General features: G+C 42.5%; 1 protein-coding gene across 2 annotated transcripts; it reads right to left on the minus strand.

Annotated features, from left to right (window-relative positions):
* Nucleotides 1-57: 57 nt before the first annotated feature.
* Nucleotides 58-15,688, minus strand: slc2a3b (solute carrier family 2 member 3b). Of its 2 annotated transcripts, none has more exons than XM_030369800.1 (11): nt 15,516-15,688; nt 12,260-12,369; nt 9,818-9,922; nt 8,504-8,664; nt 8,017-8,257; nt 7,541-7,703; nt 6,898-7,085; nt 5,160-5,264; nt 4,437-4,538; nt 4,029-4,232; nt 58-3,706 (listed from the first exon to the last, which is right to left on the minus strand). In XM_030369800.1, exons 2-11 carry the CDS (start codon nt 12,281-12,283, stop codon nt 3,440-3,442), a joined length of 1,560 nt encoding a protein of 519 aa, XP_030225660.1. In that variant the 5' UTR covers nt 12,284-12,369; nt 15,516-15,688; the 3' UTR covers nt 58-3,439. The 2 variants fall into 2 exon arrangements, with proteins under 2 accessions (XP_030225660.1, XP_030225659.1); XM_030369799.1 differs by lacking the exon at nt 15,516-15,688 and adding an exon at nt 12,686-12,953.
* Between the last annotated feature and the right edge of the window lie 1,875 nt (nt 15,689-17,563).

Here is a 17,563-nt window from a genome sequence, read left to right on the forward strand (position 1 = left end):
AGTACTATGTCGTATTCTGAGTTCAAAACAGCTGCAGGAAGAAACCGAGACACAAAGTATGTGTTCTGTGTTGGATTTAATGATCTGCCATTTAAATATGTTCTTTGTGTTTAATTGATTTATTCATGGCTTCAACATACATTATCCCACAGTTAAGAATTGATATGTAATCTTCAATCTGTAAGATTTATTGCAACTTGATCAAGCATGTTGGGTACACCCTGGGAACAATAGATTACAAAACGTTACAAATGTTAATACCATTTAATACAGGATTAATATTTCTGTCATTCTTCCGCAATCTATATTTGAAAGTGGAAGTCATTGGAAAAACACATGAACATAACAGAGTCTATGTTGTGGAGACCTATACAGTACCATAGTAACATTCAGTAGTATAAGAGTGCAAGAAGGATGAAAAACAAAGGCAGGTCATATCAATGACTAAAGATTAATTACAACAGCCAACAGCGCCCAAAAAACATGTGGAAAAAGGCAGAACCCACACTTAAATGATTCACAATCATCAGACAACAATCATGCTAAAAGCCGTAATACTCGATGGGCAAGTGATGAAATTAGATTTTAATGTGCGTCTTTCTAAATGTAGAACTAAGGCATATAGACTAGTGATGGGTCGTTTGCGGCCGAATCAGTTCAAATGAACGAATATTTAACAAGAATGAATCGAACTGATTCTTCTCTCTCATTCATCTCTTTCGCTCTCAGACTCGACTCCTCCCAGACCCAACTCCTCCCAGACCCACTAGTCGCTGAGTCGCTGTTCGTTCACTGACTGTGAGTGGTGAAGAGGAACCGACTGAGAGACCTTACGACTCACGAGAGCCAGCCAATCATATGCTGTTCTAGGACTGAGTCTAGGACGCTCTCGTCGAATTCTAGCCAATGAGAGACAGGAATCAACCGTTTTCTTGAAAAACAACAACAAATGGGCTTAATGAGCGAGCGTACGATAATACGATTAAATATCAGTGAAATGGTAAATGCATGCCGTCTTTGTATTTTCTGTGTCATGCCAGATTAATAAAATATTAGAATGTCGCGTCAATCTCGTCAAAAACGCACGCGACCCGGGACCCCCACCGTGGTGGATCTTGATAGATTCTTGAGTGGGGGTGGCTATCTTCACAATAGTGTTGAGTTACTTTTAACCCAAGAAAAATCAAATATGCCCCAAATAAACACAACTGTACATAATTTACTTTTGAACTCCATCATTGCTAAATCAAGTCTATTATCTTGCTGATATGTTAAACATCCAATAATGAACTACACCCCCCACCCCCATCCCACTGAGTTTGGTTTGTCTAAGTCCTCAGCTGAAAGGATCTTAGTTGTAATGTTGTGTTGATTGATGACCGACTTGAATGATCGTTTGAGAATGAGAACGAGGGAAGAGCTGAGTCTGACTGACTCAGCTACCGGAAACGCGACTAAACGAACAAACAAACAAACGATTCTGAACGATTCTTCTTGGGGAACTGACCGACGTCAACTGAATCAAGGGAAAGAATCATGAAATCCATCACTAATATAGACTAATAAAATGTCCCCATCTGCACAAACATTGAAAAAGGCGCATGTCTCCTGTCTTTAAGCAAACAATCAAGATCCATCCCTTAAAAATAAACAGATAACCATCTCAAACGACACCACTCGTGTTTTTATTAACACTTGTCCTGTAGTTCTTATTTTGCAAAGGGTTCCTTAAAAAAACTGAATTTAAATGTTTACTTTAATCTTAACGATATATAAGAATTTCTTCTTAATTCAATTCCTTATGCACTGTATTTTCCAGATAGGATTTGTATTCATATTTGATTTATTTTGCCTTGTGTTCTTCAATAATTATAACAAACGCATGGTACTGTTAGTTAGAGTGAATTCTTGATTTTTAAACATGAACTAAATACATGCCCTATTCCGATACGATGTGTTGCACAATAGAGAACCACATTTCACGCCCAATAGGAACGGTTGCGTCAGATGGACATTCTTATATTACCAGACATTGTATTGGTTTTATTTCCTCAAACAGGCTTGGTCAGGCAGGCTCTACAATGGCAGTGCTAGTCTCCATGCCCTTGGAGACCAGCAGTAGTTCAGACAATAAAAACACTGTTACCACAACTGTTTGTATCACGTAACAGGCATCTCTACAGCAGACCGCAGAGTTCAAACAGAGCGCACAAAGAAATCAAACAAGGACTGACTATCTCTGAGATTAGTTTTGTCATGTTTTTGTCGTTCTGTGCATATACTTCGTCTGGAATTATTTTGCTTTTACTTGAATGACGGTCTGGTACTGTGACACACACACTTGCCGTCTTGGATTGATAAAGTTGATAAAGTCCATTTTTATCTCATACTGGGAGTCAGTGCCGTCACAAAGTGAAATAATGACATGCGGATAAGAGGTACACAAGAAAAAAGAACCCTAACCCTAACCCTAGAGAGAGTACTTTTCTGTTGTCTACGTCTTGCCGTCGGACTACTGAATGTCAAGGCGAACCCTTCTGTGGATGACAAGGTTGCAAATTATGTTTTTGTAGGTTAAGCTAATGGGCTTTTCTAGCTTGACCTTAATACAGACCACTGCCCCAAATCCTTTACTCCATTACCATCAAAACACACACACACACACACACACACACACACACACACACACACACACACACACACACACACACACACACACACACACACACACACACACACACACACACACACACACACACACACTCTCACAGTTTGGCACCAGAGTTGAACACGGAACACAGCCTGATCCTCTTAAATAAATACTTGGAGCAATGGCACTTGCAAGGTCAACTAAGATTAGGCAGTAATAAGTCAAATATTGTGACATTAGTAACAGTCAAAATGTCCTCGTTTAATGATGATGCTTAGCTAGAAAAATAAATAATAATTATTTTCAAAAATATAGATTTCCAAAGACTGGCCCGTGTTTCAAATACAGACACAATGCCAAAATGAATAGACTTTTCTCTTGATTCCTTTCCACTAAGATGCTCTTAGTGGAAAGGAAAGTTTTGCAACAATTACTATCATAAAAAAACCCTCTTGTGAACAATTTACTATTTAGTTTTCATCCAAAGTGACAAAGTGGATTTCTATTTAAAACATGTCATTAATGAGCAGCTAAGTCGTTAGGGCATCTTGCTCAAGGACACCTACAGGTAGACCGCGGCCATCGGGCATCGAACCCAGACCCCTTCGGGCTCGGAGTCGAACCCCCAAACCGCCAGACTATAGCTGCCCCCCCGTTCCCCATCCTGACTATTCTGTAGCTTGAAGGTTGAACCACACCACCGCTGTGCAAACAGAAAGCCCTCCATCCCCTTAAACTCTAGTCCTAAGTCTCGTCCTCCTCTGCAGCCTCCCGTCCCCGCCCGCGGCCCTAAGGAGCTCCGGCCTTATCCATGGGGAGGCTGAACATGGGAACCTTCTCCGTGGGGGAGAGGGGGGTGGCGCCCTTGGTCTCAGGCACTGGCAGACCTAGCCCCACCTCGGAGGGGCTCTGCGGGGAGGCGGCGCTGGTGGCGAAGGCCTGGGCGATGTCGTCGAAGGTCCGCCCCTTGGTCTCGGGCACGCGGAGGTAGGTGAAGATGAAGAAGAAGATGAGCAGGATCATGAAGATGATGAAGACGTACGGGCCGCACAGTTCCTAGGAGAGAGAGAGAGAGAGAGAGAGGGAGAGAGAGAGAGAGAGAGAGAGAGCGAGAGCGATACAGAGGGGGGGGAGAGAGAGAGAGAGAGAGAGAAAATAGACCAAGAGAGCGAGTGAGTGAGAAAGAGGGAGAGAGAGAGACAGAAAAAGAGTGAGAAGAGAGAGAGAGATGAATATTAGCATTAAGCTTTTGATTAAAAAAGGCTACAATTATTATGCCAATGTAGCAGGTACCAACATTTACTTTACAATAAGGGCGAGTTGCTAACATTCCGACCATTACATCACAGTCGGTACATGCATGGAACCAATCCATTACCTCCAACTTAGGGAAGCCTAAGCCAACCAGGAAGTTGGCAGTCCAGTTGGAGAAGCCGGAGACGGCCATGGCGGCCGGGCGCGGGCCCTGGGAGAAGAGCTCTGCCACGATGAACCAGGGGATGGGGCCCGGGCCCATCTCAAAGCTGGCCACAAAGCCAAACACCGCCACGATGGCCAGGTAGCTCAACGACTGGATGGTTTTCTGCTCACAGAGAGAGCATGGGGTTTGTGTGTGTGGTTGGGTGTGGGTGTGTGTGTGGTTGGGAGAAGGGGGGGGGGGTGTTAAGGGTGGTGTGTTTGTATGGGTTAGGGAGAGGGGCAAAAATAGACAAAAGAAGAATTGAATAAAGGGGGACATTTACTAATTGTTTTAATTTTACAGTGTTGCTGGGTGGTGGTTACTTACAACCAGAGACAGGGAGATGGTCATCAGGAGGGCGCTCACGGCCATTCCAGCCAATCCAATCAGGTGTAAGGTCCTTCGACCCGCCCTTTCCACCAGGAAGAGCTGTTGACACAATAATACACTTATTATCATCACAGCCCTCACCAATTCCCATGTACAAACTTTACCAAGTACATTAAGAACCCTGCTTTCGGTTCAAAGTGTGTTTTCCTTCCATTATTTTGCGTCATGATCAATGTTCACCAAAAGGCTTCTCTCACGGAAACTTTAACCACAATGGAAACTTCTAAAGCATTGTTTCAGAAATACACGTTTTTGCCCGTTCACACATCAATGCAGTATTTTCAGATTCATTTAGGGTATTTTTGGTGGTTTAAAATGCCATTTTCCTGGGCTGGAAACCAACAACTGAACGGGGCAGAGTTAGGCCAGGGTCCCTTCTTTGTTACTGAGATATCCTACCGATTCAAAAGAGAAACACATTCCAAAATGAGTTGTAACTTTCAGAGGAAGTAAACATTGGTGTCATCCCACTGTGAAAAGTTCCCTAGTAGTGATTCATGAGTTCACTGCTGATTACGTGATTACAGCCAAAATTGAGGAGAAGAAAATAAAATCAGGTATGCATTTGTCCAGCATTGTGTAGACAAGGCCATACACGACCACCAAGAAACACATTGAGTCCACATTGACTGGAGACAGAAAAACTAACAGGTTGCTCACCGAGACCACAGTGAACACGGTGTTGACCACGCCCGCTCCTATGGTAGCATAGATGGGTTCAGCTACACCCGCTGTTTCGAATATACCTGTGGAGTAATAAAACACCTGGGAGAGAGAGAGAGAGAGAGAGAGAGAGAGAGAGAGAGGGAGGAAGAGAGAGATGAAGGGAGAGAGAAAAAGTGAGAGAGAAAAAGAGAGAGTCGCTTGTAAATCAACAATGCGTAAGTAAAACAATCCATTGAACACTGTTCATTTTATGTTTTATCCAGAGGCTGTGAGCTGTTGTCACTACTATCGGGGGATGGAGTGAGGCAGATGAGCATGAACAATGGGTGTCTCCGTACCCCCGGGCTGCGGCAACCTCACTTTGATTGCGAGGCCCAGTCCCACTGCCGCTAACACCGTTTGTCAGCCAGCGGAAGTGACCTTATTAACACACAATCATTGAAACACTTCCTTTACCCTCGACCTTTGAGGCTGCGCTCCTCCTAGTCAACTCTTTCTCCGGGCGAGGACGAGCCAAGTAACGTGTGAAAATTATTTGTCATGATGACAAATTGTAGTTCCAGTTTAAATGAGAAGAACAATGCTTTTGCGGAACAATTACAGGATATGACTGATATGGTTTTTTTGAACTAAATATTGTGGTAAGCATACTGATAGGGCTACGATTGAAAGGTCAATGATATACATGACAATTATTTGCGTAGGGCAGTTAGTAGAAGAGTACATGCATAGATGCATGCATGTATACAATTATTTATACACATATATATATAAATGTATATATGCATGTATCTATGTGTGAGAAGGTGAAATCCTCCCCCTTCTCACTGTCTCACATTAGAGAAATGATTATTATTATTATTATTATATTGTGTGTGTATATATTATATTGGGCTGGTGTAAGATTGGTCTTCCGTCCTGGTAGGGGGCAGTATGCTAAGGGATCTTAGGATCAGAGTATCAGGGAATAGCCCAGGGGGGTGTTGATAGAAACAGCTGTTTTGTAAATATCTTTAGGTTGTGCACAGGGTGTGGGTATATATGTATTTGGTGGTTGCTTATTTAGTGTCATGTTTATTTAGTATTCACACAATGTACTTTCTGTTCAGTTATGTTGGATTGGTAGCTTTAGATAAATAATGTTCCCCAACTAATGGTCTGGCCCATACGGCCGTGATTGGTCCAATTGCCATTTCCCTATTTAAGGGCTTTCTCATTTGGTGTTTGGGGCGGAGGGTAGGTGCTGGCTTGATGTGAGGCCAGTGCTAGTAACACTATGCTAGATTCATGTTAGGCTATGCTATGTTATATTTTCTTAGTTTATGTTTGCTGACGGATGCAGTCATTTCCTTTTCGTTTGAAACGTTGCTCTATTCTTTGTGAATGTTTTGGAGACATTAGAACTTCACTTTTTCTTAGTCCTCAGTCCATTGCCCTCATTTTTTGCCCACACTCGGAATTCCCAGTTGGCCGTATCCCAGATACGTGGGCGACCACGCCGGTCCCTCACACTATGAATTTACTCTTCTGCTAACTGGCCTATGCAAATCAGTATAGATATAGAGATATATAAAAACTATGCCTGCATACATATCAACTAAACCATGCATATATCTTTGCATGTACTCTTCTGTTAGCCTCCCAGTGCTTTGTTAATCCTTTCCATGTGTATCTGTGACTATGTATAACTGCTCCCTGGCCTCAGGTCTCCTCCCCGTCCTCCTCCACTCACTGCGTTGATGCCGGACAGCTGCTGGGAGAGCTGCAGGACGATGGCGATGATCAGGGGCTGGCGGTACACTGGCGAGCGGAACAGCTCCGGGATGGTCACCTTCTTCTCCAACGCCATCTTCATCCCCTCCTCCTTCATCTCCTGGAGGTCATCTGTGACGTCCTCGGTGCCACGGAGACGCACCAGGGCTGGGGGACGCCAACCAATAATGTGCAGGAGACGGAGAAGAACGTTTGCAGAGTTTAATCGAGGGAAGCCAACAGTTCTTGGTGTTTCCAGTTATGTTTTTCCTCTGACAAGATTTAATCTCTGCATTTCCATCGTCTCCAAAAAAATGCACATTTGGAGCCAGTTAAAGATAAAATGGTAAAAATCGGACCAATGATGCAGATTTCTCGTGGAAACAGAGTTGTTTTTGCAGGCGTTTTATAGCATATGAAATAGAATTCTCTTATGATAGATTGGTGAGCGTGACTCTTTAGGTAAGTTGAAGGTTTAACTTCATCGAAGGTCCTCAAGCTACCCCTGGTGTTGCTCCACTCTCATCGCTGAATAACATAACATATAGAAGATATGATTCCTGAAGTATATCTAAAACCCTGATTCCTCCTAGAGAGGGCTCCGTGGGGGGTCCGGGGCTGACCTTTGCGGGCCTCGTCCTCCTGGTTGAGGCTGATGAGCAGGTAGCGGGGGCTCTCGGCGCAGAAGGGCAGCAGGATGGTCTGCAGGATGGCTGGCAGGGCGGTGAGGGCCAGCAGCAGTGGCCACAGAGCCTCTGAGCCCAGCAGGAACTCCAGGCCAAAGATCTGGACACGCAGGGAGGGGGGCACAGGGAGGTGGGGGTCACAAGGGCTGTGGAAGGTAGAGTCTCTGTCCATCTCTATTTATTTAGGAAATGATTTATTGAATTATGCCGGAATGTCAGGTTGATGATTATTTATACAGTGTTTATATATATATATATATATTTATAAGTGCAGAACCCGGTCCTATGTGAAAGTCAATTAAAGCAACTCATTGTTTAACTGTTTAAAATGGACATACACGTAACATCATCAAGTAACATACATTACAATCAGCGTGACATAAGAATGTATCTAATCTTAGTGTCAGACCTACCTGAGCCACCAGGATGCCGATGACAACGCCCAGCTGGTGAAGCGTTCCGAAGGCCCCTCGCAGGTGGGTGGGAGAAATCTCCCCCACGTACATGGGGGTCAGCCCCGTGCACAGGCCGCAGAACAGGCCGATGATAAACCTGCCAATGATGACCATTTCAAAGGAGCGGCTCAGGCCGGACAGCCCCATCAGCAACGCGCCCAGGATGGCCAGGATGTTAGCTAGCATCATCGATTTCCGCCTGGTAACCGAGAGAAAAGGCAATGGTGCATAGTTGGTAAGTTCCTGAGGCGAGAGTATTGAGCAATATGACTGTATAATCTGAAACAGAAAATGCTACTACTTTGGTGTTTTTTGGTAACAGGGTTAGGGTTAGGCACATAACACACTGCATTAAACCGACTTTACCCTGTATTTATGTAAGTTACAAACCAAGCATCAGCAAGGAGATGACCCATTTATACTAAACGATCCACCATCTCCTCACCTGCCAAACTTGTCGACCACGGCTCCCACAGAGAATGACCCAATCATGCCTCCGACGCTGAAGATGGCCACCGCAAAGCTCCACACCATGGTGTTGGCCCCGGGGGTGAAGGGCTCCCCGTAGCGCTCCATGGACACATTCTGGAAGAACCTACGCAGCTTCTGTTAGGCGCGAAGGACAGGACAGGTTTCTTATGTGTCTTCATATGAGGTTAAAGGTCAGAGCCTGACAGGAGGAGCGGGATCCCTTATGACAAACTTATGAATACAATTATGCCTACATATAAGGGCTGTCAAAATTAGCATGTTAATAACGCGTTAACAGAATCTTATTTTAATGCGATTAATAGAAAAATACGCATAATGCACTTTTTTTTTTTTTTACTGTGATTTTGAAAGGTTTTGCCCACATAATGTCAACATTCATATCAGAAGTCATCTTTGTTTTTTGTTCCACTTACTTTACATTCAATTTCACTTGCAGTAAGTGACAGCCTGTTTACAATTCCCAAATCTGTGGTGCTATTTATTTGAATTTAATTACACTTGTAGTAACTGTTGGTTTACAATTGTACTAATTAACTGCCTGTTTACAATTCCCAAATCCGTGGTGTTCTAAGTTTTATATTCAACCCACACAGGGTTGAATATACTGTCTAGTTTTTGCTAATTAAGTACATTTGATATGAATCATAATTTGTCATTCCATTTGATAATCTCTTTTAACTTCAATTGGAGTTGATTTGAAATAGAATTTTAAAAGTGTGATTAATCACGAGTTAACTCACCAATACTATACGATTAATCGCTATAAAAAAACAAAACGTTTGACAGCCCTGATAAATACTAATGACTTTATTAGCATAGAAAGTATTCTTAATGGAGTAAAAAGAGTAAAGGGGAGAGAGAGTGGGATGTTCTGTACACATCCATAAGGGGGTAGTAGAATCAAGCGGATCGTTTTCATGAATGCCAACTACCTGTTTGTACATGAGACTCATGCAGTAGTGGAAAACTTGAAGACCAGACAAGTATTTAAAGAACTGAGGAAATCGAAGAGGATTTAATATTGCAGTAGTGGTATTAAATAAGTGACTACCTCTGCTATGTTGAAATTGTATAAGACAATGTGTAGTACACATGCACACACTAGTGACTAGGCCATGCACACACACATACATGCAAACAAACACACACACACACACACACACACACACACACACACACACACACACACACACACACACACACACACACACACACACACACACACACACACACACACACACACGCAAACAAACACACATACACACACCTGCTCGGGTGCGTTGATGACTCCGGTGTTGTAACCAAACTGCAGTGAGCCAATAACGGCTGTGGACACGCAGTAGAGGAGGTAGCCGGTCACCTTCTTCTTGGGCTGTGGACAGCGGAGGACACAGAGACACAGTGTGACTCAGGAGCCCATACTCGGGCTCTGGTCAAAACCCACATGGGGAGGAACTGCTGACCCCAGCATCACTCCAAAAAATGTGTGCAGTAAAATAAGTAATGCATTCTCATTACCATGTCAAAAAGTGTTTCAATATACAATTCTCTGTGTATCTTAAAAGTTATTTTTTTCCCAGTTGGTCCCCTGGTCCCCTGCTGGGGCACCCTCAGGGGCCGCGACCCACCACTTGGACACCACTGGTGTGAGTCTAGGAGGAAGGAAGGCCAGGATGCTAAACATATCCTAGGGAGTGTACGTGTGGAGGGAGCAGGCATGTGTACAATTGTTTCCTCTGTGTGAACAGGGGGACACGGTCAGTTCCTCTGTCAGCAAACAAAGCTGTGGTTGTTGTTGTTTACGGCAGGTTGTTTCAGGACAACAATAGGCCTTTCTGAGTCTGCCGCCTCTGCCACCATTTATTTGGCCGGCTACCGCTGTGGCCTCACTGCCCTGGTGCAGAACCCTGGTGTTACCACACAGAAAGCTAGTGTTCCTTTGGTTTCCAATTTACATTTTTGCCCTGATTATCTACATTGCTAATGGACCGCAGATTTATTTTTATATTTGTCATATGTTTTTTTAAAAGGATAAAATAAATGATAAATAAATAAATGTTCTGAATATCCACACATCTTGGTACAATCCATTGGTAAAGCGCAACAAGTGTGCAAAATCAAATTCTGAATGTAACAACCTGTTCTAAAAGTTCTTAGACTGTAGTGCTATCAAAACTAATGTCAGAACTCCTAATAGTTACTGAACGTGCCCGGAACGGTCAAAGGAGCTGATGTGCGCTCTGGTGCCACGGTGCGAGGTAAACACAGCCTCCTCCTCTCAAGGCACTCCATGTTCCCTCCACCACACTCCTTAAGTTTGTTACTGTCATTTGGATTTCATTACATTGCATACCTTCTATATCAAAGCATCCACCAAAAATAATGACTTCAGAAATATTTTGAAAATTCACGCCTTGGCGTCATAGAACTTGGTAATTAAGGCAAACCCAGCAGCAGCAATAGAGTGTGCCCAACCCAGCGGCAGTAGAGGCGCTGCTGGAGTAGACTGGCCTGACCACATCGGGGCAGTTGATAAGAGAGCATGTGCTTCCTGACGGTGACAGAGAGATAGTTGTAAGATGCAGTACGTCTCTCAGAGGAACACGCTGGCCTTGGCCGAACAGAATAATAGAGAATAGCCTGTGTGTTTATCACACTACACTGATAATCACTACTGATGCAACAGGAGTGTGGTGCAGCATAAGGGAGAGGCTGGGAACGGGGGGGGGGGGGGGACACAGACCAGATACATTTTGAGAGAGAGAAAGATGAACTGGCTTGATTGAAATGTGGCTGCTTAGATTTTTCAGACACTTTTGTTAAAACACAGTTGTTAAAATAACTTTGAATAAAAGTCATGGTTGCAGTGAGAAAGTGAGGTTGTGCAGGTATAACAGACTATGTAAACAGAGCTTTTTCCCTTTATTGGAGAAATGCATTTAGGACTGTGGAAATATGTGCGCCAATTTCCACATAGACTGAAAGATCGACCCCTGAGAGCAGGCAGCCTGCTGTTTCATAACCATTCAAACCACCATATTATCTACACTCCTCAACGGATACATGTTTAAATCAAGCTTTTGTTTCACAATGCTTATCCTTCAAACCTTTACTACACTGCGTTCTGTGTTCTCACTTCAAGCATATTAATTTCAGCTCATAATATTACAACCTGGTTAAGCCTCATTCCTCTTACCAATTCCTCTTGCCAAATCTCATAGTTACCCCCAATTTCTTCATCTTTTCTCACAATAAGCAGAACCTTACCGTCAAACATGGTCAAGTTTAGACATGCTACCCTTACTCAACCAAACACGCCCTCACAATCATGTCTTGAATTGTTCTCATGACTACACCACAGGGGTATCTCATGTGGGAGAGGAAAAGTACAGAGTTATACTGAGCATAGCGGCGGGAGATGAAAAAAAGACCCATACTTATTCTTCAGAAGCTTCCAAGGCAAAATAATAAGACAATATGCACGAAAAATGTGTAGGGTGTCTCTCAGGAAATCCTGTGAATATGAGAGACCTCTCAAGGGACTAATTACAATGTATAAACAATAATGTGTATACTTCAGTTTTCAATAACAAAAACTGTGGGACTTCTGTTATTGAAAACACTTTATTCAAATGTATTGCAGAGATAGGTCTTTGCAACTGTTGAGCTAAAAATGTATCATGAGGATAATTGTAAAGTAACTATTTACCTTCTCATCATGCATACGCTCCATGTCTGGTCTCGTGCTGAATTCTTTACTGCACCACCTGAAGATATGAGCCAGCACCTGACTGTGTTCAAACAGAGTCCTTACACAACCTGGAAGTGAGCGAACACAGAGAAATGTTTGAATAAATGTTTAATAACCCATACTCTGATCAGATTTACAAAATTTGAATCGTCATTTGTCATTGTTTTGTAATCGGTTTAACACTCCAAAAATCATACACATGCCTTTAAGTTTTAGTCTAGATTTAACAAACTTGTGAGTTACTGTGAACATGTAACATGGTAAGAATTTAAATACAGTTTCTGAGTCAAGATATGAAATACAAAAATCACTCCCCCCACCCAACAATGCCATAAATGGGTCTCTATTAATCTATTTTCTGAATGAAAGTAAATGTTTATTTACCGCAATATCGGAGCCAACCTCTTGAGACTATATGAATCCAGTTACTATGTCTTATCCAAATGGTATACTCCTCGTAGACTAGACCCCTCCGCTGTTGACCTGGTTAAATAGTGCTTTGCACAAGTGTATCCGCACGTCTTCTTGCCCTGACGACACATTGCGCGTAATTAGTCATCTTTTTTTTTTTGGATGCGCCCTTCCTGTGCGTAAAGGGGGCACTCTCAATATTATGGAAATGATGATGATGGGGTCATTGTGATTTTCGTAACGTCTGTAAGCTATCGGTAGTGCACATTTATACACGCATGGTTTAAAGGGGGCGTGCTCGTCGGAGCGTGCAGTACACCGCTCGTGAAAGGGGTCTCTGTGGAGGGCTGCCGGCCTCTCGTGCTACCCACCGGGGGCACGAGAACAAAAGGCAGCAAGCGCGGAGCTCAGAAACAAAGCCTGGTCATGCAGAAATCATAAGACTGGCTCAGTGGGTGGCGAACAAATGAGAGAGTTACTGGGCCAGGACCAACTATTTCTAATCCCCATAGTTTACCTAAATCTGTGTCTTGAATTGAACACATTTTAGTATTTATTATTTGCTAATTGATTTTATTTTTTTACTTAAAAAAATATACACATTTTTGGTGTAGGCTATTTTGAAGTTGATATAAAAAACCTTTAGATTATAAGAAGCTCCCTGCCGAATGTCAGGAAAACATTGGGGATAACTCTATGATGTTCATCTCCAATACCACCCATGATACAACCGCGCAATACAGCAGGTTACAGGACACTGATAGCAAGTGGGTTAAAGGAGTAGTGTGTCGAATGTAGTGGAAGGGACTTGTCGGAAATGGAATATAATATTCATATGCTTTTCTTAATTAGCGAATTATCCCATGAAAATTTGAATCTGTGGGTTTTTTTTTCCCTCAGAATGAGCCCTTTATATCTGCATGGGGAGCGGGTCCCCTCCGGGATGCCATGTTGTACCGCCATGTTACTACAGTATCCCAGACCAACAAACTGCTCTATGGAGAACATGTGTTTAATTAACTCAAAAAAGATCAACCTTCTCTGGCATGTGCCATTAACTTCAACCGCTGGGTGAACGGAGCTCCCACACATCCACACACACACCGTGACGTTATAGTGCTTAATGGCAGTTCTGGAATGAAGCAGATTATGATAATTAAGCTTGCATTCTTAGTTTTTAAGTTGTTTCCCTGTTCGAATAGCCATCACTCTTTTGGAGAAGGTCGGTATCGATAAAAGAATTGTTGCAATGCAACTGCCAACAGTTATGATATCAAAAAGCGACCTATATTCACGTAAGATACGATAGTGATAATTAAAGGTCTATGAATGTAGGCAGTAATAGGACTGTTTTAAAACGTAAATAGGCTGTTACCTCCGCCATGTCTTAAATGTATAGTGTCCATGTCGACTTCAACAAAGTTGCACGATAATTGGTTGAACAGATTTATTTGCAGGCTAAATCTGTCAAAAATCTACTTTTAAGATGACTATTGCTTGACACTTGGCTACAATTGGCTGCTCGATGCTGTCGCAGACGATGACATTTTGGGGGCACTTGGATTCCACAGGCCACCCGAGAGGGTGAGAGTGTTGCAACCTGCAATCTCAGAGCAAGATGCTGCTACATTTTACACAATGGACCTTTGAATAAATTGGAAACCAAAACCACAACGGAAATTGAATTTGGATAAGGCTAATTAATATAGACATAAATAGGGCTATCAAATTAGTGCACAACATCTTGCCTCAACTTTCCATTTTGCTTCAGCTTTTCAAAAGAAAGTGAATCAAACAGAATGAAAAGAGATATCTAACCCTATGTTTACCTTCAAGGATTTACTGTTCTTTCTGCCAGACAGCACAAACACAACTTGGACCAGAAACTAAACTTCCTGTCCTGTTCAACGGAAATATGAAGCATTAAGCAGCCTTCTTACACCTTACCCCACCTTTAACAACAACAACAACAACAACAATCTATTGTCTGCTTATTCAAATTCATAGAATGTGTGAAATTGTGAGGAAACAGTTTATTAAATGTATGATAAAAAATACCATGTGTGCTCCTATCATGACATTCAGTTTGGCTATGCCGATGCAACTACCTCAGGCAGCATCTGCAGAGATGCCGAGCCTTGCGATGGCTGCCACCAACCATGTGACAGCAAGCCAAGCAGATAACAAGGCCTGTATGCACATGCCCAACCATGCCCCCCTTTATTATTTGATAGCTTCATCCTGCAACAGACATGAGTTTAGGCCCTCTGACAAATAAAAAATACAGATTTACTTCTTAGCGCTCCTTGGTTTCTAATGTGCAGTGACTGGGGATCTGATACTCTACCCACTGTCCGCAACAACCTTTGTATCACTACTGCAATCTACTTACACAAGGCCATCACGACAACATTGTGACATTTGACAGACGTTCCTTTACCCAAGACTAGCCTAAGGAAGAAAGAAATATCACAATAGGCCTGACAACTTAAGCCTTAACATTAACATGGCCTAACATTAAAAAAAAAGAAAAAAGAAAGAAATGTTTAACACTTCCAAGGCAAAGTGCCTTTGATGACTCACATTATCTTCACCATGCAAATGTGGTTTTATGGTTCACGCCACCACGCGTTTAATAATGTAACTATTCCAACGGCGGTATGCAAGTTTACGTGTCCTTTAAACACTGCCTCCCTGTGGATAGAGTGAAGTATAACAGTTCATGTGCAGAACAAATACTAAAATCTTGAAATGGGCCCTTCTCCATCAAGGATCGGCTGGCCTTGCTGCTAGACGAACTCACCGTGGACCAGAAGCTGGACTTCCTTTCCTTGATCACGTAGCCCAAAGCTCCCTCAATACCCCAGCAATAAAAGTAATTAACAATATATTGTAGGCTTATACAAATTCATAAAATCATTACATTTGGAGAATTTAGAAACGTAACACATCCATCCTATCACGACATTCAGTTTGGCTGGTTCCTCGTCGCAAATGAAACTAAATATTGCAACATCCGCAGAGATGCATGCAGGCTTCCTGCCACCACCAATGTGTATTTGTCAGCCAGCCAACAAGATAACAAGGCATGTATGCACATGCTCAACCATGGCCCAATTTTATATTTGATCGTTTTAGCCCGCAACAAGCATGTGTTCAGGGCCATTGAATGGCACAAATGAAACAGACGAATTTAATATATTTGGTTCTTTGTGTCTGATGCAGTGCAGTGACTGGGGATCTGATTCCTATCCCACTGTCCACAATAGGTGAAATGCAACCTACCAGGAATCCGTGAAATGACCACGGGCGCTTACCTCAAAATCTGTGGTATTTACATTTACATTTAGGGCATTTAGCATTTAGCTTTTATCCAAAGCGACTTACAATAAGTACATTTGTCATGCAATACAATACAATTGGCACAATACAATGCAGTGTACAATGGTGGCCAGAAGGGGGAGGGTGGCTATGCAGTGTCGAGGTGGACTCTGAACAGGTGAGTCTTGAGTATCCTCACGGAAACTCTCCAATTTCCGTGATATAGCCACGGATTTTGCTCCAATGCAAGTTAACGACAATCATATTCCATGGCACAAACACAGATCCCCATCTCAATGGCTGAGTCGACCACGGGCGCTTATCTCAAAATCTGTGCTTGCCTCACAGAATCACTTAAATTGTCAGTGATATTCCAATGGATTTGGCTCCAATGCAACTCGTATTCCGTGGAACACACACAGATCCCTGTTTTAACGAACGAGTCAACCTGGTCTCACAGTGATCCGTGAAATGAAGTATATATATATATATTAGTGCTGTCAAGCGATTAAAATATTTAATTGCGATTAATCAAATTAATGTCATTTTAACTCGCGATTAATCACATTTTTTTTTCTATTCTAAATATCCCTTGATTTCGTGCTGCGAGCCTTTTAGATAGATCAGAGAGTGTTGAGAAGGACAGTAAGAAGAGAGACCCGCAGTGAATTCAACCCGGGTAGGTACATGACATTGGTAGGCCTACCGTAAAACTTCAATAGCCCAGGCTTTAATTAGTTTCAATCACTGAACTTTCGAACAAAACTCTTGCTCAGCAAAGATTGGAAACACTATAACATTTATCATTTAAACCAGTATGAATATTCCTACCGTACGTACGCCAATAGAGTGGCGAAGTCACGCCCCTTCCGGTAGAGCTCATGGGACCTATGAGATCGAAAAATATGAATGGGTGTCAATGGAGAGAAAATAATTATTTTCTGGTCCCAGTCTTTATATGCCCTGGATTACACATATGTTGTTTGTGGATTTAAATGATAATTTTTCATGCAAAGAAAACTAAAAATTAGAAGTTTGATAATTTTAGGTTTTATGTGAGGCCGCTTTGTGAACTACGGCTCTTCGCTGCTCTCGACGCATATGATATACGTCACCACACCCGCACTTGGAACTCGGCACAGAGATGGCACATAGAGATGGCACATAACTAAAACTCTCCACATGCACCGACTTATAGTGGTTTTCACCTCTTTCTATGCTTTTATCGCCTTGAAAAAAAGTGGTGAAGTGGAGCAGAGAGATCGCCATCTCTGTGCCGAGTTCCAAGTGCGGGTGTGGTGACGTATATCATATGCGTCGAGAGCAGCGAAGAGCTGTAGTTCACAAAGCGGCCTCACATAAAACCTAAAATTATCAAACTTCTTCACAAACATTTTTAGTTTTCTTTGCATGAAAAATTATCATTTAAATCCACAAACAACATATGTGTAATCCAGGGCATATAAAGACTGGGACCAGAAAATAATTATTTTCTCTCCATTGACCATCATTATTTTCTCTCCATCATAT

This window comes from Gadus morhua, chromosome 11, assembly GCF_902167405.1.
Source record: "Gadus morhua chromosome 11, gadMor3.0, whole genome shotgun sequence".
NCBI lineage: Eukaryota > Metazoa > Chordata > Actinopteri > Gadiformes > Gadidae > Gadus > Gadus morhua.